The sequence below is a fragment of the Hermetia illucens genome, chromosome 3, assembly GCF_905115235.1.
Source record: "Hermetia illucens chromosome 3, iHerIll2.2.curated.20191125, whole genome shotgun sequence".
NCBI classification, from domain to species: Eukaryota; Metazoa; Arthropoda; class Insecta; order Diptera; family Stratiomyidae; genus Hermetia; species Hermetia illucens.
Genome location: NC_051851.1, coordinates 151760507 through 151784718, shown reverse-complemented (window position 1 = coordinate 151784718; position 24212 = coordinate 151760507). Strand labels below are relative to the sequence as shown.

Sequence of the window (24212 nt, the reverse complement as noted above, 5' to 3'; positions counted from 1 at the left end):
GAAACGAAAGATTTAAGCGAGAAACTCGTTTAAAAAATATGAGTTTTCTTTATGAAGAATAGACGAAAGTATTTTGGATTTTTGGTTAGGATTAGACTTGTTTTTAGTTATTGCCGCTGCTTTTTTAAATCTAGACGTGAAACAAATTGCAAATCAGTACAGGAAGGGCATTTTTTTACATTTCGAAATTTCAGAAGAAAAACATTGGGTAGCAACCACTATGCGCTCACCATAAGCTTCGTGACTATGAGCAGCAGTCGATCTACCGGAGGGGGAGGCACACAATGCTAGCTCCGCTGTTCGTCACGACACTTGTCCCCGACTAGTAGTAGTAACTAATTTTCAGTACGAATTGCGCTAACGCTTAACAACAACGGTCGCAAAAGCTCACAGTTTTACTCTCGTTCTGCTCCACAGCAAGTGATTAAAAAGTAACATCTCAGGTGTCCCAGAGTCTTCAGCAGGCATCTTTCCTGGGTATGTTGGCTCATCATCTCATCACCTCCACGGCGTGTTGTGCTTTGTTGTTTGATTTGCTCGGTCTGTCCGCACATTCGTTCACGGAGGAGTGAATTTAACTTTCCTTTTCAATATAAACCACAAACAATATGTGCTCCAACGTGCTGTGAATACCGACCTCGGGGTCGCTTTTATTTTCTTTCTTTCTGATGGTTTTTCTTTTAATTTGCTCAATTTCGGTGCAGTGAGAAGGGAGCGGTTGTGTTTTGTGCAAGATAAATGAAGTAGCAAAGAAGCGGAGGATCGAAGGAGGCGGAGGATCGGTTCCCAGGGGTCTACGGCCATTGCAACAATATCATCTTGAACTGTCTGCCCGCCTGTCGGACTGTTTGTCAGCTAAACTAGCTTGACGTGCTGCTTGACTTGTGTTGCTGAGAGTGATCAAGGTTTTCGGTTACATTTCGACGGTTTCGGTAAGTTTACTGCTGGTCATTTTTATTAAATCACACAAACACCAGTGCCTACCTGCTCTAATCACAGCCTTTTACGTGTGTATGGATGCATGGAGCCCAGCACACCTGAGCAACATCAAGGCCAAATTCGGTAGGAACGGTGTATATGTGCATAGCCACACGCTAGATGTATATTAAAAGTCGTGACTTAACTTTTTTGCAAGGCTCCCATAACAAAGCCTGGGGTCCAGCCGCGGATACTGGACAGCCTCTAATTCTGGTTGCTTAAGCCGCCACCCGGAAGACAGTCAACATCCTCCAATCCCTCGTCCGTTTACCTCACGCGAGCGTTAGTCACTTCACCTCTAAATGACACTGCAAAAGTTACTTTTAATTATGCAGTTTACCTCACAAAGATTTTAATTAGAAGAACGAAGCTGGGGCCCGCGGTTGGTCTTGAACATAACCGCCAGCTTGTTCTGATCTAATAACGAAACTATCTTTCCTAAGCCGCCGGAGTGTTGTGTCGAAATCGGTGATGCTAAAATTTGTTAATCCAAAGGCTGCACACATATCGCAATGGAGTTACTTTGTTTTGAGGAACTGATATGGAAATTTCTTGTGTTAACTTCGGTACGCACCAGGCCCGCGAAGAAGGTGGAGACTGCAGACAAGCGTGGGCCCGCAATTATGTAAGCTAATGCAAGGGAATTTTCTCTCGTTAGATGGAATTGAATGAGATAATCGGAAAATTGTTGTTATACAACGAAGGCTGATAAGGCTCCTAAGTAGATAGTAATTGAGGGGGTGTCCAGCGGAACCTTTACTAAGGGACTCTCTTAATTAAAGCGGTACCTCTTCAATGGTCTTTAATGATCACCGAATCAGACCCCTAAATTGTTGATGTCATGGGATGGATTTACCTTTTTTCTTGTATATTGGGTGATCTGCAACAACTATCATGTGTTCTCATGACTAAAAATAAGATGCAGTCACTTCTAAGAACTTTCACAAACCTTGTGTTTTTATTGAGCTGGAGGCAGTTCAACTTAACCATAAACCTTGTTACCGATATTATATGAGGCTTTGAAGGCAAATGATTTGGTTTTGTTTGTTATAAGACTTCTTGGTAGGTCGAACAAGTCGCTGATAACCAACGACCGTAATGCCTTTTGAGAATCTTAGATATTGTACCTTCTGATGCAGCAAGAGATCAAGAAGAGTTTCTGATTCATTCAAAAAATAAATTGGGAGTTATTCAAGAGTCGAGTCTTGTTACAAGGCTTAAGGATCCCTAGATGATTATCACTGGACCAACAATGACCCGACACGATTATTTAAATAATCCGAAGGTGCGAGAGGTAGTTGCGGTATTACGAGTAGATACATTAAAATAATTGAACCATTAAGAACCATCGAACGACTGGCTAGAATGGGCAGTCGGTCCATCTATACTGCTACATCCAGCCCATCAGAACTTGGAGAAATTTAAAGGAACCGCCCGAGCTATTGAGTTTATCCCTGTACTAATTTATCAGCTTAAAGGATGTAATCGCCGACTATACGAGTTTGGCGGCTTTGCAAGCTATATTTCGAAGCCGGGTTGCACTTCATAAGCCAAGAAGCCTCCTGTACCACCAACACCCCCACTTTACTTATACAACACTTTGTGCAAAAGAAAACCTGATTTAAAATCGATTCATTGTCTGCGTATCTGCCTATTAGTCTACCTTCTTTTATAAAAAGGTGGAAATCTTCAAAAGACCCTGCCCTGGACACGCCAGAATGTGGGATGGGGGAGAATGATTCACCTGGAGGTTTCCCAGCCTTAGGCATCACTACCAACTTCTGTCGCTTCCTTTGTGCAGGAAACCTCGAACATGCACACTTCGGACAACATAGCGAATAGGTTCGATTTTCATTCTACGGCAAACTTAAGGAACTTATTTGGAATGCCATCCAGATACTTGGCTTTACTGTGGCCTATTCTACCGCTGGAAGGTGTCAATACCCCTTTTTCGAGGGAAATAAGTCTATCGAAAGCTGTCTAGTTCACTATTCCGCCGGTAATTGAATCTTCTAGTGGGGAATAAGCATCTCTTAGACATGGACGTGTCACTTGCTGAAGAACTCTATCCGTAGAGGTGCCTGCTTTGTTAGTCTGGTCTAGCCACACCTATATATACGTTTGCTCAACCTTTACTTTTGCACACCATTCTCATGTTCTTTTCGATTTTAACTTTCGACCTACCTGCCCTGTGGTTCCCTCCATGGTTGAAATATGATTGCCTGGTGGTCACGGTACATAACGTTCTCGCTGAGTTCCCAGAACATATTACGCGCCAGCGCAAGGCTGACAAAAGTCAAATGCACAAATTCACCAGAACCCCCTTTCTGATATGTGTTTACATCACTCTCGTTGTCATCATCATCAATGGCGCAATAACCCGTTCCCGGACTAGGCCTGCCTTAATAAGGAACTCCAGACATCCTGGTTCCACCAATTCGATATCCCAAAGACCTGCCTGGCGTTCTGGCCTACGCCATCGTTCCATCTCAATCAGAGTCTGCCACGTCTTCTTTTTCTACCATAGATATTGACCTTAGAGACTTTCCGGACTGGATCATCCTCACCCATACGGATTAAGTGACCCGCCCATCGTAACCTATTGAGCCGGATTTTCTTCATAACTTGACGGTCATAGTATCGCTCATAGATTTCGTCATTATGTTGGCTACGGAATCGTTCATCCTCATGTAGTTGGCCAAAAATTCTTCAGAGGATTCTTCTCTGGAATGCGGCCTAAGAGTTCGCAATTTTTCTTGCTAGGAACCCAAGTCTCCGAGGAACACAGGAGGTCGTAAAATGTTGCAGGAAAATAGACTTTAATTGAAAGAATCATACTGGAAAGTTTAGTGGAAATCCAGCTGTTAATAACAAAATTATAGAGAGTGGAAGTTGCCCCTTCAGCTTCAAATTACTAGCCCACATGAGATAAAATGTCAATACCACTAGGGTGTATTGTGTGTATATGTGTGTGTGTGGTGGGGGAGAAGCTACAGCTTCTGAGCACTTAGGCAGTGTTGGCCCATTGTACTCGCCAACCCCGTCTAACACAATATTCCGGATTCGTTAACGTATCGCAGGATTTCCGTTAGTTGATGTGATGCTACCCGTCGCAACTGGAGAACATCGACATCAAAGATCTGATGTCTGATGCGTCCATAGGCAGGACATTCACATAGGAAATGCTCCGTGAATTCCACTTCCTCATTACAGGAGGGACACGTATCATCTTGAGTAATTCCTATTCTGAACACATGCCCAGCTAGTGAATTATGGCCTGTCAGAATGCCCACAAGACACCTCCAAGTCCTCCTGCTTTTCGACAGGATAAACTTTGCGATACGCATGTTCGGTTCTGGCAGGAAAAGTTTGGTGTGACGAGCTGCATTTAGGCTCTGCCACCTGTCATTATGGGAACCTTGTTTCCAGCTTTTGAAAAAAGACTTAGCCGATGTTACTGATACTCCAATTGCTGGTTCCGGTCCCGGCATAGGGGAGATTGACCCCTCTTTCGCTAAAGCATCTCAGATTTCATTCTCCGCTACGCCACAGTGACCAGGTACCCAGAGTAGTTTCACCGTATTGAATCTAGAGATAGAGTTCAAACCGTTTTTGCATTCCTGAACGATTTTCGAGGTGATCAAAGTACTACTCAACGCCCTCAATGCAGCCTGGCTATCACTGCAGATTGTGATGCGCCTGCCCTTCAACCGCTCGTCAATCACCCAGTTTGCCGCCCTTAGGATCGCATAAACTTCGGCTTGAAAAACCGTTGCATATTGTCCTAAAGGTAAAGCCCACTAATTGAGTACATCTTAGGTTGTTCTTCCCATAATGTCGATATCGTCAGCATAGGCCAGTAGTTGAGTGGACTTGAAAAGGATGGTGCCTCTCGGATTTATGTCTACTTCGCAGATCAGTTTCTCCAGGGCCAAGTTGAAGAGGACGCATAATAGGGCATCTCTTTAGACTCCTTAGGCTTAGACCGTTGTTGATTTCAAACGGTCTCAAGAGTGATCCTGTTGCTTTTATCTGGCCCCGCACATTGGTCGAGGTCACCCTAGTCTTATCAATTTCGTCGGGATACCGAATTCTCTCAAGGCCGTGTACACTTTTATCCTGTCTATGCTGTCATAGGCGGGTTTAAAGTATGAAAAGATGGTGCAACTGATGTCCATATTCCCACAGTTTTTCCATTGCTTGCCACAGGGAGAAAATCTGATCTGTTGCTGATTTGCCAGGAGTGAAGCCTCTTTCGTATGGGTCAATAATATTCTCAGCATATGGGGCTTATAGATGGTACTCAGCAACGTGATTTTCATTTTTTTTGTTTAATAGGGTAGGTGAATGCGTTTGCGCACAGGGTGTTGAACTCCCTCAACAGTACGGACTAGCAACTATACACCTTCTTGTCATCAGAGAATTAGCCTGGAACCCTTTAACACATTACCTCGGGCTAGCTCTCCCGCTCTCCCGGCTTTGGGAGCATTCAAGTCAGGAAATTCCTTTCACCAACGGGAAGGGAAGGGAGAAAGGAAGTTGTCAGTTAAGGGAACCCCTTACCATCCGATCCCTCCGCCGTTCGAGTTCAATCTTCTCCGCATTAAGAAGATCCCGAACATAATGCGCAATATGATTCCAGCTGCCAGCGCTCTTTAGCATCTCTCTGACAATGTTGTCTGGAGGGAGCTTCTCTGTGTCTGCATAAACCTGCTGATGAAAGCCGTCCCACCTCTCGCAAGAGAAAAAGGTGTTCTCAGCGTCATCCGCCACTCAATTACAGAACACACAATCAAGAGATCGCGCCTGAAAGCCTCCATGCCCACTTAGGACTCGGGTAAGGAAGTAATCAATCTCACCGTTCGTTCGGTTCAATCAAGGTTCTAAATCGTCGATGAGCCGCCAAGTCCATCTACCCCTTATCTCATTTTGCCAAGAAAGTTGCCACTTGGTAAGGATGCATTGACGTTCTTCACGGGTAATTACCTCCATTAAATTCTCGCCCTTACGGCGATAGATTGCTTTGCGCTCATTTACAAGGAGGGCAACGGGGATCACTCCCGCGATCACCATCACGGCCGGTTCGGAGACGGTGCGATAAGCAGACGCCACTAGCAAAACGCCCCGTCTCTGAGCTTGAGCAATGATTCACCTCCTTGTCAAGGGCATCAGCCAATACCCCCGTGCCGTAGAGCAGAATCGACCGCGTTGCTCCCACAAGGAGACGTCTGCTAGTAGATATAGAGCCCCCAACCTTCGCCATTAGCCGACTCAAGGCGGCGACTCCAGCTGCAGATTTGATTTGGTCGAAGAAGCTCATCTTCGAGTCGAGCATTAAGCCAAGGTATTAAACCGCTGGTTTTGACTCTATAATCAACTCGCCGATCGATATGGGACGTGCGGTCGGGATTCTCCTTCTGCTCAAGATGACTACTTCGGTTTTTTTCCAGCGCAAGGCTGAAATCGTGAGCAGTCTTCCATCCGCTTACCCGTCGTATCAATATGCCAAGTCTGCTTTACGCCTGTTCAAAAGTGCGTCCGCCAAAAAGTGTCGCAACGTCATCTGCATAACCGACCAGGCGCGACTCTTCGGGCATATCAAGTCTCAGTGGACTATCATAAGAAGCGTTCCAGAGGTCCCCTAGGATGGATCCCTGTGCTACTCCCGACGTGGTTTCCATCCTTCTCAGCAACGTGATACCTCTATAATTGCTGACTGTGTGATATCTGCCTTTTTATGTATGAGACTGATAATGCCTTTTTGCCAGTCGTCAGGCATTGATTCGCTGTCCCACACCTTGAGCATCAGTTGATGAGCCAGGGAATCTCTTAGCTATGGTTATTGCGGCATCCATTTCCCCCTTATAGGTGTTACGGAGGCTGTGTTGTGAATGACTTCAGTATTCACTCTCACCTGGTTGTCAGTGGAACCCATTCTCCCAAAATGACCGTCGAGTAGGTCATACCAAGAGCACCTGACGCAGAACATTAGAGAAGTGCGGTCATCTCGGAAAGTCCTGGAAGGATTTGAAACGCATTTCAGTGGATCGGGTACGTGCACCCATATATTATGTTTTAGACATAAATCTAGACTTATCTACACAGAGCGGCTTATTGAACAATTTGCTACGTACAGTGTGGCTCTCAGTGGGATTACCAGCTTGTCCCTATCTTTCGCCGAAGAAGGAACAAATATAATTTGAGTAAGACCTTCGGTTCTTTGGTTACCCTTTTGGTTAAGGGTCTCGACTCTCTGGAAGTGCATTATCAGGTTTATATGCGGGGCTGTAGGACCCTTCATCATTAGGACAGGAGGCTCCAAAATATAAATCGGTACCCTTTCCCAATCCTCAAATCAAAATTTTCTCTTCCATACCATTCGCCATCGGCATCGGCGCTAAATGCATAGGATGCAAACCCGCCACCTGAATTATTTGTAAAGAATTAGATAATGTAAAGGAGAAACAACTAAAAGAAAAGGAAATGTTCCTATTTGACGTAAAAAGCTTTAGCGTCATCCCCTTAGTAAGTCGTATTCAAATAGCATACATCCCGGAAAAGAGTGCCTAAAAAGCTACAACACAACAAATCCAGTATCTGACGCACTTCAAATAACCAAACGCCAACATCAGGAAGGCCTTCAACTTATCGAGTTCGGAATGCAGCTCCCAAAGTCCCCTTGAAAATCACATCCGTGTTCTGATCCACATAAATTTACCTGCGCAATTTGGTCTTCCCAATTACAACGGATGCACATTAGGTTCTCAGATTATCTGAAATCCGCATTCCTCCCATTCCACCATTTTTTACGTAGGCAGTGCCCAAGATACATGGTTTCCTCTCCAAGAAGTAACATTGAATCATGATTAGTCTCGGGCGTTATTAAAAGCAACTTACAAGATAGACCCATTCGATAATCGCGGCATTATCTGGCTTGCGGGCGAAAAATATCGTAAACTTGTATCTAAATGGCTGACGCTGTTTTTTGTTGTGATAAAAGCCGGTTTGTTCACTTTGAACTTTATGACGTGCGATTTCGGACAGAACTTATTTTACATACCGAAGTACACCTGCTGGTGCGATAACTTCTTGACGAAACTACCTTTCAGAATTTGGGATGTTAAACTGTTTTTTGGGAGATGAGGGGTCAATAACATAGTCGAAACGGATACCCACTTGTCTCTCGACGCTGAATTATTTATCTTTTTATCTGAGTCTGCAGGTCAAGATATGAAAAAATAGGTTTCAAGTTCTATTGAAAAATATTCCATTCCACGCGATGATGAGGTGCTTGAATAGAAGCAATCTAACTGTTGTGAGGATAGATGACCACACGAATTAAAAGATTTAACTCCTCAAAGATATTCTGCCATAAAAAAAAGTTAAAAAAAGTGAAATGAGGAGTTTTGCAAATAAAGAACGTTAATCGTATTGTGAGTATGTGTCAGACATAGATTCACTCGGATTCTGGGCCCTGAGCAAGGTTGCCCCACTTTACTAAAAGGTTGTCGAGCTATTCAGCGTTTACTGGATATGCAAATAGATAATCAGAAAAGTTATAAAAATTTTTAATTTTATTTCTGAATAACGAAAAACTCGGGTAGAACCGCAAAAAACTGGATATCGTTAAATTTTGGAGGCAAATTTCAAAAAGAGCTTTTCTCGCCTTAAGCAGATATTAACCAGGTAAACGCTGATGTAAACCGAATAGTTATCCAATAATAGAAAACCAAGTAATTATGAGGCCATTATTTTATTTTTGTACGCTTTTCGGCCCCCGGGTCATTTGCAATGATATTGAAATTTTCTGACATTTATTTGAAATTTCGTGGAAGAGTAAATACAAATTTGATAATACTGGCCGGTCATTTGTTTGTGAACGTGGATTATACACAATTTTGATGTGTTACAAAAGTGTGATGGAATAGTTAATTTATAAACAGATTTCTTAACTGAGTGATCACTAAGTACGCGTACAATTGGCAGGAAGTATCTTCGATTTCCTAATATAGATTGTTTTGAAGCACTTCTGTAAGTGTTACGACTTTTTTAAGGCTTTATGTAAATTATTGTGTGAAACAAAACCTTATTAGAATCGAGACGGTGTCTGGCTGTCCGTCTGTCTTTTTTTTTTTTTTGAGAAGGTGGAAATCTTCAAAAGGCACTGGTCTGGACACACCAGCGTGTGGGATTTTTACCCACTAAAACCATCCCCGAATCCCTCCCTGCCCCGCGGAACCACAATAGGGTATTACATCACGGGGCGGAGTCAGCTCACTCTAGCTTAATCCCATTTCTTCTGTACGCGGCGCACGTGACCGCACTTTTCTCCTTTCCTCTGCCTTTCGTAATTTATCTTAAATGGATGCGATCATGGAATTGACCGCTTCCCAATTCTCTTGGTGTGCTAGCACTTTCTGGTACCAGCACCTCTCCTGGAGTCTCCTCTAGATTCCTCCTTTCTTCCACAAATCTCAGACAATGGAAGAATACATGCTCTGGGTACTCTGGGACTCCATCACAATTTGGACAGTCGGGTGAGGTCTCCAATTTAAACCTGTGAAGGTATTGGAGATATCCTCCATGTCCCGTGAGAAACTGAGTGAGATTATAATTAATCTCACCGTCCCTCCAACCACTCCGTGATGGCAGGAATGAGCCTGTGAGTCCAACAACCCTTTCCCGAGCATTCCCACCGTTCTTGCCATCTATTTATGGATCCCTCCTTCTCAGCGTTCTTCGTCTGCAATAAGGCAGAGATTGGCTTCGCATGGTATATATTCGTCATCTCATCTGCCAAGATGTCAATCGGCATCATTCCAGAGATGACGAATACTGCATCATCTGAGACAGTCCTGAAGGCAAAGCATACCCTCAGAGCTGTCCTCCTGTAGACTGCATTCAGTTTGCTAGTGTTAACTGATATCCACAAAGCCTCGCTCCAAACTGGGGTCGCATAGAACATGATTGAGGTCACCACCCTGACTATAAGCAACCTAGAAGTATGCCGTGGCCCTCCCACGTTCGGCATCATCCTCGCCAGGGCCATACAGTGGATGATTTATCACAAACATACTGTACGTGTTGCTTATAGCTGAGCTTCCTGTCTACCACCACCCCCAAGTATTTGATGATCGGCTTAGAAGTGAATGATATGATTCCCGATTCTAACACAAGCGTGATTTTTCTTCCGGTGCTTCGTGATGAAGACCGCAAGCGTCTGACCAGAGCTCTCTAACCAGCATTTGACAGTACTGATTGCCTCACTTGAGTGCTATGTCGTCAGCGTAACCCACCACTGTGGCTTCCTCCGGAAGGGGAAGATTAAGTACATCGTTGTACATGATGTTCCACAGTAGTAGCCCAATACAGAGCCCTGAGAGACACCCGCGGAAACAACGAACTCCTGGGGTCCGTCATCGGTGTCATACCAGAGCCTCCTTTCAGTTAAGTAACTGCCGACGATAGCAGCGAGATAGACGGGAATACCAACCTTCGCTAGGGATTTGCGTATTAGATTCCAATCGGCCGAATTGAATGCATTTTTCACGTCGAGGATTACCACAACGCTATATTTGCTGGTACTACCCTTTCCGTGGATTGCATCTTCGGCCAAGCCAGTAACCAATTTGATGGCATCAATGGTTGATCTGGCTTTTCAGAACCCATACTGCCGGTCTGAAAGGCCGCCTTGGCACTCAACTACCGGGAGTAATATATTATAGATTACCCACCCTAACATTTTCCCCACCGTGTCCAAAAGACATATGGGTCGGTATGAGGATGGTTCACCTGGAGGTTTACCAGGCTTAGGCAGAAGTACCAACTTCTGTCGCTTCCATGCCGCTGGAAATATTCCTTCGGACATGCACGTTTCAAACAACTCAGCGAACGTGTGCGGCCTGGATTTCACGGCAAGCTTAAGGGCCTTATTTGGTACTCCGTCCAGACCCGGCGCTTTATTGTCTCCTATTCTACCGCAGATCTCCAGCAGCTCGTCTCTGGTGACTGGCGCGATTGCCGTCGTGGGATTCGAGCATTTGCAAAATCATCGAAGGGCGGAATGATAGTGGACATCCCCATGGCTACGCATAATCCAATCCTGGATATTTAGAATCAGCATGTGCGTCATTTCCCTACATGAGAATCATCCCAAACTTCCCGGTGTGGTCATGTAATTCGTGCTAAAGAGAATTCACTTACCAACATTGGTCTAAATATCGAAGCCGATGATAAGCGACCAAAAGATCGGTCAAAACAACGGTGACTTGATACACTGGATAGTGATTTCAATGCCTCACAACTACATCCAAATCAGGCCTTTGATCAAATAAAATGGCACAACCGATCATGACGACTCCGCTTGTGAACGGAGCAAAAGGTAAAGAAAAAGAAGAAGATCGCAACGTTCCTACCACATTCAGGTTGTGTACGTTCTCTTCTCCCGCCATTGCTCTTTGGCATTGTGGTCACCGCGTATAGTTATACATTTTTGTATCCCCTCAACCGAAATATCAATAGGCACCCCCCGTTCAATTTCTAACGTTTTATTAAAAACACACCCTCACCCACTAAAACCATCCCCCAACGCGCTTTAAGCGACCAAACCTTCCGCTCTTCGCGCCCTCCTTGTGCACTCTGCTTCCGCCTGCATCCTTTTGATTGCGGAATTCACCACGCACCAGTTTGCCTCCGCTTTTACCATTTCTCTGACGATGTTCTGAGAGCTTATGCTGATTTTAAAAAAGTCTTCCAGGCTCCTCCTCTCTGAGCTCAATTGTGGACAGTAGAACATGATATGCTCTGGGCCCTCAGGTCTGCAACCCCCACAGGGAAAAATAGGGAATCATCCAATCTGAATCGATGCAGATATTTCCTGTTAAAAGCCTCGAGATTGCACCCAGATCAGGCATTCGGTACAGCCAAATGGTGAAACCGATCACGACGAGCCGACCTCACTTGTGAACGGGACAAAGGCTGAAGAAAAAGAAGAACACCCCCAGACAAAAATTGGATCAGATGGCAAGTAATCTCGCCGTGTCATCGCTGAATCTCCCCTCTACGAGTTATCCCACCGTTTTTACGATTTTTCCAGAGACTCCCGCCTTGTCGTTTTTCGGTATTCTGTATCCTTTTCAGGTAGATTCATTCTTCTTTTCTTGTCTCAGTTACCAGAATGTCCATCAGAACTATTCCCGCAATTACACACACTGCCTCGTCTGAGATTTTCCAGAAGATTTTTTTGCGCGCTCCCCTTTATGCGGTGGTGCGGGGAAGAACGCCACTATCTCAAAAAGAAGATGGGAGCAGGTTAGTTATGGTGTTTTCCCTCTTATCATCTTCATAAAAACCCTGTATGCTGTTCCCTTGAAGCATTCTCGCTTACTGGTCTACATAGTCTTACCTCTGAGGTTCACGCATCTATGAAAATCCATCCCCTTCAGAAATTTTCGCGGACCAGCCCTCAACTCGCTGATTATGGTCATTTCGACTCCCTTCTCGTAAATGGTGTGTGAGAGTAGGTCTTGGTAGGTAGTAGTAGGTTTGCGTGCCTTCATACGCCTTCCTCCTCTGATTGTGGACTCATGCAAACCGGATGGTCTTAGAAGTGACTTCATCATTGTCTTTACATTGTATCTCCTGCTTTTTAGCCCGTACTTGCGCTTCTTCCCTTGAAAAATTCTCCACCTTTCAGCCGTCTTACATGGATACTTCTTCAGCTCCAACATTAAATTTTCAGATAGCGGCTGATCCAAGTGACGCTTTCTGCAAGCTTTCTGGCGCCGCTATTTCCATAATTTAGGTTACTTTGTTCCCTTGGTCTTGGTGAGAGGTCTTCTTGCTGATGATAATCCAAAAGAATCGTTGGCTCCCTCTCTACTCCTATTTTCAAGTTTACCACTCTTTGAATTTTTAACAAGCGGCGCTTTTCTTTCCTGAGAGATGATTGATTTCTTCGAGGCATTCTTATCGTCCTTGACATGCGGGGGGGGAGGGAATGTCTGGAGTTCCTTATTAAGGCAGGCCTAGACCGGATACCGGGTGTTGCGCCGTTAATGATGATGAACGATGATGACATTATTGTACTGAACACGAATGGCTCTGCTTTTGATGGCCTGGTTCACATTGTCTTTTTCCTTTCTGAATTCGGACAACTCTATTATTTTCCATCCAAGTAGAATGAACGATGGTTCATCTGTTTTTAGACACTGTTTCTCCGGTTAATTTCCCCCCTGTGGACTTCCGCATTTATTGGTTTTCCGGGAGTTTCCTTGATTTCCAACCTTCAGCGACATTAACTTCGGGTAGATCTCAGGATCGCCAAGCCACTGCACCGCAACTTTTACTACCCTTTCTTCCTCCATATTGGTTTCTTAAAGAGCGGTCATACATATTGACACGAAATTCGTTATAAAGGTCGGAACTGTGAACCCCACACATGCGAAGAATTACTTTGCTGTCCATAGTGGACAGTGGCTTGTATTCTTCGCAATAGAACTTAGCCCTTGATCTGCGGGGCCCGGCTTCCATTCAGCTTAGCCATAACCGGGGCTTAACTAGGGGTTGATATCGGATTCCATTTCCGGCAAGCTTTGTATTTTTTCCTCACATTTTTATTTCGCTGTACCTGTTGACGTGGAACTTGATTAAATGTCTGAGCGTACTTTTCGCAATGAGTTCTTGGACTGAGTGGCCAAAATGATCGTATAAGGCCGCGCAGTGGTTTATGGTGGTTTGGCCCTTTCCCCATTCCTGAGGCGTGGCCGTTATTATCAAAACCAGCATCTTTGCACAACATGCATTCAGGATCTTTCTCGTACTTCCTTGCCAGATAGTGTTTTTCATCATACCGCCGGCATTGATCAGATCTATTGTGCTTACTTCCGCAAGATCTGACTAAATGACTATATTCCACATATCTAAAACAGATAGCACGAAATATTTTAACTTGATCACAGTTCTAAGATAAATGCAGATAGGAAAAGTCGCATGTTCCATCAGACTGAGAACCTTGGTTTTGTTCGTGTTTATTTTAAGTCCAACTCTAATTGTCTCTCTTTATAAATCCAGACCCAGCAAGCAAATGTCATCCGTGTGTCATCCAACCCCGCCACGCCTCGCGTACAAGACTGCATGAACAACGTCAACGATAACAAGTAGAAACAATATCAGTGAGAAGACCCAACCCTGGCGAACACCGTTTTCTACCTCAAATACCTCTGAGATTTTACTCCAATGGAGCATGTGAAATTTTGCACCGTTATATGTCGCTCTGATAAGAGCTATTAGTTTCTCCAGAATGTCTCTCCTGTTTTCTTCTCTAAATCGATTAAAAGCAAGAGTAGTGAAAATCTAAACTCCAGGCATTGTTCCAAAATGATCTGCAGGGTGTTAATGTGGTGAATGCAGGAAGATACAGAGCGAAACCCAGCCTGCTCTCTGTCGATCGAAATTTCGAGATGTTCTTTAATGCGTTCCACTACCTTTGCGATGGCAGGGGGCAATTGTCACAGTCAAAACGGGTGTCCTTCTTTGGAGTTTTGACGATCACCTGCTTCCTCCTTCTTACTTTCTTTCCATTTGACTATATATCATTTTCCCTATTTCTTCTTTTTCGGTCGAACCGATGAATACTGTTTAAGTTTATCTTCATATGTGACACCTGAACCACCACTTTAAACAAATGTGGCTCTCTTAAACGATAGAAAAACTGCGGCTTCTAGTTAACCTAAACAGCTGGGGGCTAATATCACTAGACAGTGATTTTACCTTCCGATTGAGGATCAACCCTATTGTATAATCGTTAAACGCGTTCATATCCTGACTTCCCACGAATCAATTCCATATTCTGCTCAATCTTTTACAGATCTAAATTTCGAAGTCATCCTTGATCTCTGGAAGACCTTGCCTTAATTTTTCTCGGTCGAACAACCCCGTCCTACTTAATGAAATCGAGCAGCATCTGCCACGGACCATGGGCCTCATTTGGATTGAGTCAAAAGGCTTTGAAATCCCCATCTAACGTATCAAGCCAACGCTGCTTCGGATGGCCTTTTGATCGTTTCCCGGATGTCCGGACCAGTGAGCTCTCGTCAGCGCAAATTACATGTCCATACCATCGAAGATGATCACGGGTATCCTCATTTTGGATGTGATCATGACGTGTTACCCTACTGGGTCAACGCAACATCTCCGTGTCCATTACCGCCAGGCGCCGTTCATTATCTTTTATAGTCGATCAACACTGAGAACCATAGAGAGCAATAGAGCGAATGACACTTCGATAAATTTTGGATTTGAGGATGCGTTAATGCGTTTATCACAAAGAAAGCCATTTCATCCAAGTTGCGCTTATGCGTGAAACAATTTCAATCAATTAAATATAGAAAAGGTAAAAATATATCAATCACTGGCATCGCCTTCTTTGATATACACGCACAGATACATATGTTCGTTCTGCGTTTTAATTATGTATGTTCTGGAGAAATTTTAATAGATTTCATTGAATTACTAATTAGAATATTTTCAATAAAATCTGAGTTTAAGTCGGAATACCTATAATTGATTACAATATTTTTTCCCATTTATTCAATGTATCTGCAAATGTTTCATGTAAATTCAACTCTTATTTCAAAATACTTACCAGGGAAATGAAAATCTTTGAACTTGGATTAACAAAAAAAAAAATAATACCTGTAAATATCCAGCCACGTGTGGTGAATGGTGCTTACCCTTAATTTATGACTAAGTATCTAAGTAGGCTTAATTGCAGAGAAGACCCTTCCTTCACTAATTAATATCTGAATGACGTGTCCTACTAAGTGCTCATTAAACATAAATTTATTGGAATTGTCATTAAAAACGTATCCATTACATTTAACAGATTTCACACTTACTTACTTACTTATCATTTAGAGATAAATTTCAGATAAAATTTGTGGGGAGTCCCCCATCCAAAATGAAAAGATAGAAGTCGATTTTAGAAATGAAATTAAATCTCATGAAACTCATTTTTCGATTTAAAAGTACTTAGAAAACAGTAAGAAAATACTAGGGACGCGCTTCTCGTTTACTTCCATGGGGAATACAGTGCCTCCTCATTTTTAAGGTTTTGCGTAAAAAAAAACCTTATTAAAAACGGGTTTACTGTCTGTCTATCTGTGAACACCCACGCATACAGTAAGTTACCTCATTCTACGTAAATTTTTTTTTACCAAATCCATGAGTGCTTCTTAAAACTGGTCTGATAAATAAGTGCTTCCTAAAACTGGTCTCAGTTCTGACATTCAATGTAGAAGGAGCGAGTCCGAGAGCAGGAAAGTGGTCATATCTTTCACTAGCCCATTCTCAGAACCTACCCAACCGAAAAATCTGGGAAAAATCACGAAGCTGCCGCTATACCCTGCCTAGGCTCCGAAAGACCCACATACTAATCTGTTCAAATAAAGTTAATAACAATAATTTTTAGTAATTGACTACAAAACCCCCTTAGGTTCATCCTACAATCATGAGGAAGCAGTAATATGGGTTATAATATAAAGCATAATACTGCCAAGTTTGGTGGAAATCGCACTATAATTACAGAGTTATAATAGGTCAAAAATGTCACGCCAGTACAAATTCTAAGGTTTTGAATGTCGTTGCACGCGAAAGTGGATATTCTGACATAATATAGGCATAACATATATGTTACATTACGTACTTGGTACTACTGGGACAAATGTCTATTCGAATGTTTTTATATAAATAATGAACAAAACCTTTCATACAGGAAGCGTACAGCTTCTGGTTTCCCGACTTGTTCCTGTTCTCTTCCAGACTATTCTTTTTTGCAGCATTACAGCCTATTCCAGGCCTTGGCTTCTTTCTTCTTAATTCTCACCGAATAAGACTTATTTCCACTACTAATTCTTAGACCTTTGCTTCCGAAGTTACAAGAAGTGAAAAAAGAAAAGTTCGAAGGAATGCCATTCTTATTAGCATTAGTAGTATTTTGAGTCATTGAATGGGCATTCTACCAAGCAATACTTGTCGATAAGTTCAGTTACAACACTCGATATAGATAATAATATGTGTTACGTCCCCAGGGAGAGTAGAGATCGGTACCTTCGGTTCTTCATCTCCAGGTACTGAGATATAAGAACACAGAAACGAGAAAATTGGATGCAGGTAGAGTCAACAGCTTGAAGCACTCAGGCCTTTTATTAGATCTATTGTACCATCCCTTAAATTCATCCACTCAACGGCCTAATTTTAGATAGGATTATGTTGGACTATATTCTAGAGGATCCACTTTTCTTTTGCCACATTGGCTACATATAGTCAAGCCTACAGCGAGGGGCCCGGTATTCATTATTAGCAAAATTGTATTCAAGCGGTAACATATTGTATCCACCAACTTGCTGATAATTACTACCACTAGGTCGTGAGTTGGTGTTTAAGAACGCACTCAAAGTGTTTCCTGTAAGAGGCAACTAAAAGGGATACACATTTGGGAGCGAGCAACCTACAAATTTCAAAACTTCCTTGCTGCCGAAACGTCAACAACACCTCGGGTAAGGACTGACCTCATACCAAAGTCTTTTGACTATTTAAAATGGGCTATGATTGGTTTATGGAATATGCGGACGCTCCTTGCAAACGATTGCGAAGGTCCCCAAAATGCTCGCTTGGTCCAACTCGAACAAGATTTCCAATAATGTAAGCTGGACCTCCCTCTTGTCACACTCTTGGCAATGTGCTTTCTACCCTGGAAAGCCTAGTGGTAGCATACGCGAAACAGCTCTCTTGACTGCAAAGCTGATTTCTGACAGAATTCTCGCTGCAAGTTTTCTTTTCAGATTAAGGAGCATCACAATTGTACAGCGCTATGCACCAACGGAGACTTTCGATATAAGGGAGAAGGATGTTTTTTACGAACAATTACATGAAGGCTTCCTAACGGGACATTATGATCATGATGGGTGATCTGAATATCAAGGTAGACTCTAACAACACCTTGCTTGGACATATGATGGGAAAACACGGCCTTGGCGGCAGTAACGGTAATGGTTTGTGAATGCCACCGCCTCTTCATTGGTGGTACACTGTTCAAACACAGAGTCTACCACAAGGTCAGCTGTGTTTCAACTGACTGACATGGTACGGGCAATCAGATTGACCGCTTCACGATCAACAGTAGATTGAGGAGTTGTTTCCTAGATATGTGTAACAAGAGAAGCGCTGACATTCGGAATTGCGTCCGCCACTTTTGGCAAGGTTGGAAAGCTGCGACCTCCCATGTTCAACGTCGAATGTTTGCATAATTCAGTTGTGGCTCAACAGTGGGAGAGCTATGTTGCTGACCAGACACAGATACATTGATTAACCTCAAACAAAGTAGACCAATTAAGCTCGATGACCTTTCTCAAAGATGGAAAAAGAGGATGATCGTTAGGATTCCAAAGAAGAATATGCGTTTTGAGTGTGACAGTTGGAAGGCTAATCCTGGAACATATTAAATAACATCTTTATCGATAGAGAGGAGGTTGGTTTCCCCGCTGGATCCTCCGGCATTGACCACATCAATACTCTACAGATAATTTTCGAAAAATGAGTCAGATCTTTGTTTCACTTGCTCTTTATTGCTTTCGAAAGAGTGAACAGTGAGTGCATCTGGCGTGCTCTACAATCAAAGGCATTTCGGAGAAATTGAAAGTTATTATCAAAGCGACATATGATTGTTTAAAATGTCACATGCTACATTTTTTCAGCGATCTCAGAGAAATTTCAGATGTAAAGCGTAGTCCTGCGACTGCTGTGAGCTTATCACTTACCCAGCGTTAAGTGTGGTGATAGTGAAGTTGAAGCATAGTCTGATTGTGCGGATGCCCTACAATTTACTAAGGAGTGAACACCAAACACTTAAAGCATATTGCGCCAGGATTGCACTTTGTCACCGATATTATTTCTTCTTCTTATCCGTGGCGGTCTTCATGATCTTTTGTCCAGAAGACATGGAGGACTTCAATGGATCATGACATCCTTCGTCAAGCACCTCGACTACGCGACATTTGTTTACTCTCTCATCGGGTTATGGACCTTGGCCAAATGCCTCTGAATTTTTAAGTAGAGGCGAGTAGAGTTAGAAAAGACAAACATCACAAGATAAGAGTTAAAGAGAAGTACCAACACAAGGTCTTCAGTCTGACAGGTCATCACCTACTCCCTATCTGCATTAATCAGCAGAGCATCGAAGGCGGCGATGAATTTGTAAATCTAGGAAGCGTGATTCCTGTCGATTTTGGCACCGAACTGGAGGTTGTTCGGCACAGCGCTCGATCCGCTTCTCCTGCCTTGTCTATACTCAGAATATTCAGTTAGCTCAACACCAAGATCAAGTTGATACTGCTCCTTGCTAGTGTTCTTTCTGTGTTGCAATATGGGAGTAGTATATATAGTATAAAGTGACTCCCTTTGTCACTCGAAGTCTTTAAGCTTTCGTCAACGCCTGTCTGCATCATACCATCAGAGTACGCTGGCCTGATGCTAGCTATTTCGAACAAAGGACTTGGTCGGCCCACAAGCCTGTCACCCGTGGGCGATGTGATCGGAAGTGGCAGTGGTTGCTGGTTACGTCATGCTGAAGGACCCATTAACCCAAGTTGACTGACACTTGGCGCAAAACAGTAGAGGAAGAGTGCGGGCATCTCGGGCAATCCTGTGGGGAACTGAAGCAAATTAGGGGTATCCACAAGCGTTGGTGGGTAGGTGTGGTTGATATACTTCACCAAGGGATAAATGGCAACAATATAGATCGTCCACAACCAAAGATCCTTGAACCACAGCAAGGTGTCCATTGCCAGCAACATGGGAGAAATGGGGCTGATTAAAATTGGACCGATTGCATGATTTTTTGCCTCCTCCTAATTCATTGTAAACGTCATAATTCAAGACAGCTTCAATGTCCGTGAATGTGTTTAAGGTTCATTCCACTTTGGATATCCTTTTCTTAATTTTTGAGGTAGGCTCGCAATGTGCTATCTGCATAAATTAGTCTTTCCAGTCCTTTGATTCAACCACAATTAGTGCAGTGGCAAATTTATTTGAGAAATACTCTGCTTCACCTATTCTTTAGCCGAGTATGCCGCATGCTGGGCGTCCCCCACCACTCAGTTGAACAGCCAACACTTGCACCGTAATGATTCAAAGCCCATAGAATATCTGGCAGCGTGCTTGTTTCCAAACTTTTTTTATAGATTCGCTCTAGAAACAACGATAGCAAGGAAGATTCCTAACCTATCAGCATTTTCACCCGCTCTGCTACCTAGCAGCAACCAGGTGGTGGTATCGTAGTTGCTTTGACGAACGTGAAATACCAGTAGCAGCTCTCTTCAGGATTAGTCGTGAACCCTCCTACGCCTCTGTGAGAGCGTTTAGCATACCATTTTGGAGCATAAACTTAGCAATATTTAGATTTAGAAGTCCGCGCCACTTACAATCGCAATTCGATTGCATTGGTGTCGTGATATTTAACCTATCCACCGGAAACCTTTCCCTTGAGCTTGGTACAACCCGAAAATTTTGGTTGATCCAGAAGCGGTTTGTCTGAAGGCATTTTCCCCGGGGACATTGTTTACCCCTGGACAAGCCTTCGGCTTCACCAAATAGTGTTGATTTGAGCCCAGTCTCAGAGGTGTTGACAAAAGGGGCCTGCTTCGGCTTGTCTTGAATATATCTTGAATAAGTGTCCCTAAACTGTGGTTCTTTATCGATGAGCTAAGAGTTTTCCCATTGTTTAGAGAAGTATTATCTCGGCCGGAGATTTCATCATTTGTTAGGTTGGCCCTGGAAAAGTAGGTTAGCAAAGAAACTTTTGTTGAGGTGAGACTAGTTGAAACTGCGGGCCGTCTGATACCCTGAGTTTACCTTTTTCAGCCAAATTTTAATTGCTGATTGACGGGCCTAAATGTAGTTGGCAAAACACTTTTCAAAGCTTGGTCCATCATAAGCTAACAGATGTGCCTTGGACAATTGGTCGTGGATGATGAACCCCTTGCATTTCTGCGAACAAATTACTTAGGAAAGAGAGGTTTAATTCCCTATATTGGGGGGTAGAGTGAAAGTATATGCACGGATTCGAGTTGAGTGACCCTTGCTGCAATTTCAAACTACGTAGTATTGCTAGAACCCTAGCCAAGGTTTCCCACCGATAGAAACACTCTGTCAATCTGCTAATTAGCAGTTGGGCAGCAAGACCAGGCTGACAGTCAACCAACTCCCCTCTCGCATCTAAAAATTTAATTTTATCAGTTTTACTCTAGTTATCCAGAAATTCAAATACTTGGACGTGATTCAAATTGTCACTACCTATTTTGAACCAACATCAAGTTGAGGTTGTCCCACGCCAATGTTTTCTCACCACCACTATTCCTCTAAGCTTATATGAAATCTTGTCCCCAGAAAGTCACCGAGGAACTCTGGTATGAGATAATATTAAACGAAAAACTGGTGGTAGAGTATGGAACAGATTTTCCTGGGGAAGTTTCTTAGAAGGCGGAAATGGCAGTAGATAGGTTATTGTGCGATTCAATATGTAAATCCCATTACTGGCTATATATGATAATTGAAAGAATATTATAAAAATCGACTATCTCAGGATGGCTGACTAGTGGTCGCCCTTAAGTTACCGTGGCAACCATACAAAGTAATGGTGACCAATTTTCTGTTTACTGTGATTTGCTGACGCGCTACTCTACCCTGCTTTTAACTGAAATGAAAAAAAAAATGTTTAATCTAAACTGATAGTGTATCCTCCATTTTATAGGTTGAAAACCGAAATCATTCACTCCTATCAATATGAAAGGATGGTTTGACGCATTTCGGGACGACGGTGGTCCAACGCTATATTCATTCTCAAATCGAACCCCTGTAACAGGAGATGTGTCAATTGTGGCAGTATCAGTATTATTCGCTACCGTCTACGTAGCATTTCTAGTTATATTCCCGGGAGTGAGAAAACAGGTGAGTTGAAATTCAACTAGTCCAAAGGAACCCCCTCGACTTTCTTCACTTTCTATATTTTCAGAAATTCACCACATTTTCAACTGTGACGTTAAGTTTATTCGTTGGACTAGTCATATTGAGTGAGTAGACATGGAGCCAGTTTTTCAATTTTGGTAGTTTAATCGTTTTGCGACATCCAGCAATGATGGTCGTTAAAAATTCCAGTTTTAATCAAAAAAGTTTTTATAGTTGAAAAAAAACAAAAATATTTTTTATAGTAACTCGTCTTGGGTCAGCATGGCATGTGGCTAGTACCACAATAATGGCTCCATACAAAGCTTTCTCACGGGAGAAGCTACCAGCCCGAATCAGCGCCAATATTGGATTAATGCATGTTAATGTTACATTAACAGGTAAGTGTCGTAATTTAAATGAAAAACTTATCTTTTTCCTGTATTTGATAACTTTTGCTACAGTGATCTTCCTAAGATGACTGAAAGATATATTCCTGTTGTCCACTTTAAGATATTATATACATCCTTCCCCAGAAAAACTATTTCCAAATCTCATTTCAGCATTACCCGTGCTCAACCACACCGACCGCGACATTGACTTCAACGAACGCTTCACCTGGGATGCAGCCACAGACATGAAGAACTCCTACAAAAGCGCCCTGAAACGAGGTCTGCCCTACCCTATCCTCACGGTAGCCGAATACTTCAGTCTAGGACGAGAGGGTTTCTCTTGGGGTGGACAGTATCGCGCTGCAGGTTATTATGCGAGTATTCTACTTTGGTCATCACTGGCTTCATGGTTCCTTATGAACCTTCTGTTGATCGCTGTGCCACGCTATGGAGCATACATGAAATGCCTGACTGGCGCGCTTTTAGTGTGTACAAACGTTGGTTACTTCTTTATGCTTCCCAAACGGCCCTTGGTGATACATATTGAAGGTGGTAAACTGGAATTCAGTTTTGGCTGGTGTTATTGGTTGCTTTTGGTAGCAGGTTGTATTTCGGACCTTGTTATTCCAAACTGTTCTCCACTAACCAACATTATCCTTTCAGGCGTTTTGTGTTTATTCGTGGGGCTCGTAATATCAGCCATTGATCTAGTCTACCCTCATACGTTCTCCACAGTTTTAGAGGTGTACTATGACACACCATACGACAGACACGTTATATTAGAAGAATCACGTGATGTTCGCTACCGCAAACGAAACAGTAAAGGACTTGAAGATCCAACTAGTTTGGGATCAAGGATCTTAAGACGATTATCATCAAAAACTAAGGATACGACCGGTGGACCTAGTGGTGTCGACAATAAGGGATATCAAAGTGACGTTCCCAAAAGCCCTTGGCGATACCCATTCCGTAGAGTGCAAAATCTACCACATCCACTGCAACGAACTATCTCACAGGATTCCACCTCTAGCATAGCATCCGCAGTGCAGATAGCCCCTATGCATAAACAAGCCTTGTCGAGAATTTTGCCGTAAGTTACAGATGGTCCTAAAATTGGCACCAATTTTTCAATCTTTCTCAGAACAGAAAGTCTAAAAATATCTTAATGCTTTTTGTTTCAGAAAACCACCCCTTGAACGAACCGCAGAAGTGGGAAATTGGTAGACTGTAGTGGTACCTGGACAATCTGACATGATAAATTCATTATAACGTGAGATGAACAGCAACGATGATGTATTTTGTGATAAATGAATGAAATTCAACAAAGAAGGAGAGTTATGAGAGCGTTATTCACAAGTCTAGTTGATAAAATCAAAACCAGTTGTTTTAAAATAATAGTTTTATTTATTCGATGTATCTTAATTATTAATGTATTCGTTTTTATTATTGTCTATAATTAAATTTATTATTTATTGACTGCGTATTTAGGAGGTTATTATTCAAGAAAACGTGTCGAAAATTTATGAAATACAAAGCTTAGTGGAATAGTACCAGCTCGCACTCTTTGGATTATCCTATCTACTCTTCTTCTTACAACACCTTGAAAATAATAATGTCAAAGGAAATCTCACTGAGTCCCCATTACTACTCATATTATACCTGGTATCTGGTATTAAGTATTCTCCATCCCTTCCCCATTCTTCACAATTAGTGGATACTCTTCCGAAACATTTTTGGAGGTTTTGTGACTCAGCTCACAGATATCCCCAGCTTTCTCAGATGATACTGATACGATGATTCGAAGGCCCTTCTTGGTGAGACGTAAACAATCTTTCGATCCTCTTT

General features: G+C 42.8%; 1 protein-coding gene across 2 annotated transcripts; it reads left to right on the top strand.

Moving 5' to 3' along the window:
- Positions 1–316: 316 nt before the first annotated feature.
- On the top strand, positions 317–23850 carry LOC119652508 (dual oxidase maturation factor 1). Of its 2 annotated transcripts, XM_038056698.1 has the most exons (8): positions 317–477; positions 705–932; positions 21785–21981; positions 22046–22103; positions 22242–22376; positions 22539–22970; positions 23031–23457; positions 23549–23850. In XM_038056698.1, exons 3-8 carry the CDS (start codon positions 21817–21819, stop codon positions 23589–23591), a joined length of 1260 nt encoding a protein of 419 aa, XP_037912626.1. In that variant the 5' UTR covers positions 317–477; positions 705–932; positions 21785–21816; the 3' UTR covers positions 23592–23850. The 2 variants fall into 2 exon arrangements, with proteins under 2 accessions (XP_037912626.1, XP_037912624.1); XM_038056696.1 differs by having other exon boundaries at positions 319–932.
- Positions 23851–24212: the final 362 nt, after the last annotated feature.

Excerpts from the sequence above, each read along its gene's own strand:
- LOC119652508 (XM_038056698.1), top strand. The coding sequence starts at position 21,817 with ATGAAAGGATGGTTTGACGCATTTCGGGACGACGGTGGTCCAACGCTA. Across the intron at positions 22,104-22,241 it reads CGTTGGACTAGTCATATTGA|TAACTCGTCTTGGGTCAGCA; the intron begins GTGAGTAGACAT and ends TATTTTTTATAG. Across the intron at positions 22,377-22,538 it reads TGTTAATGTTACATTAACAG|CATTACCCGTGCTCAACCAC; the intron begins GTAAGTGTCGTA and ends ATCTCATTTCAG.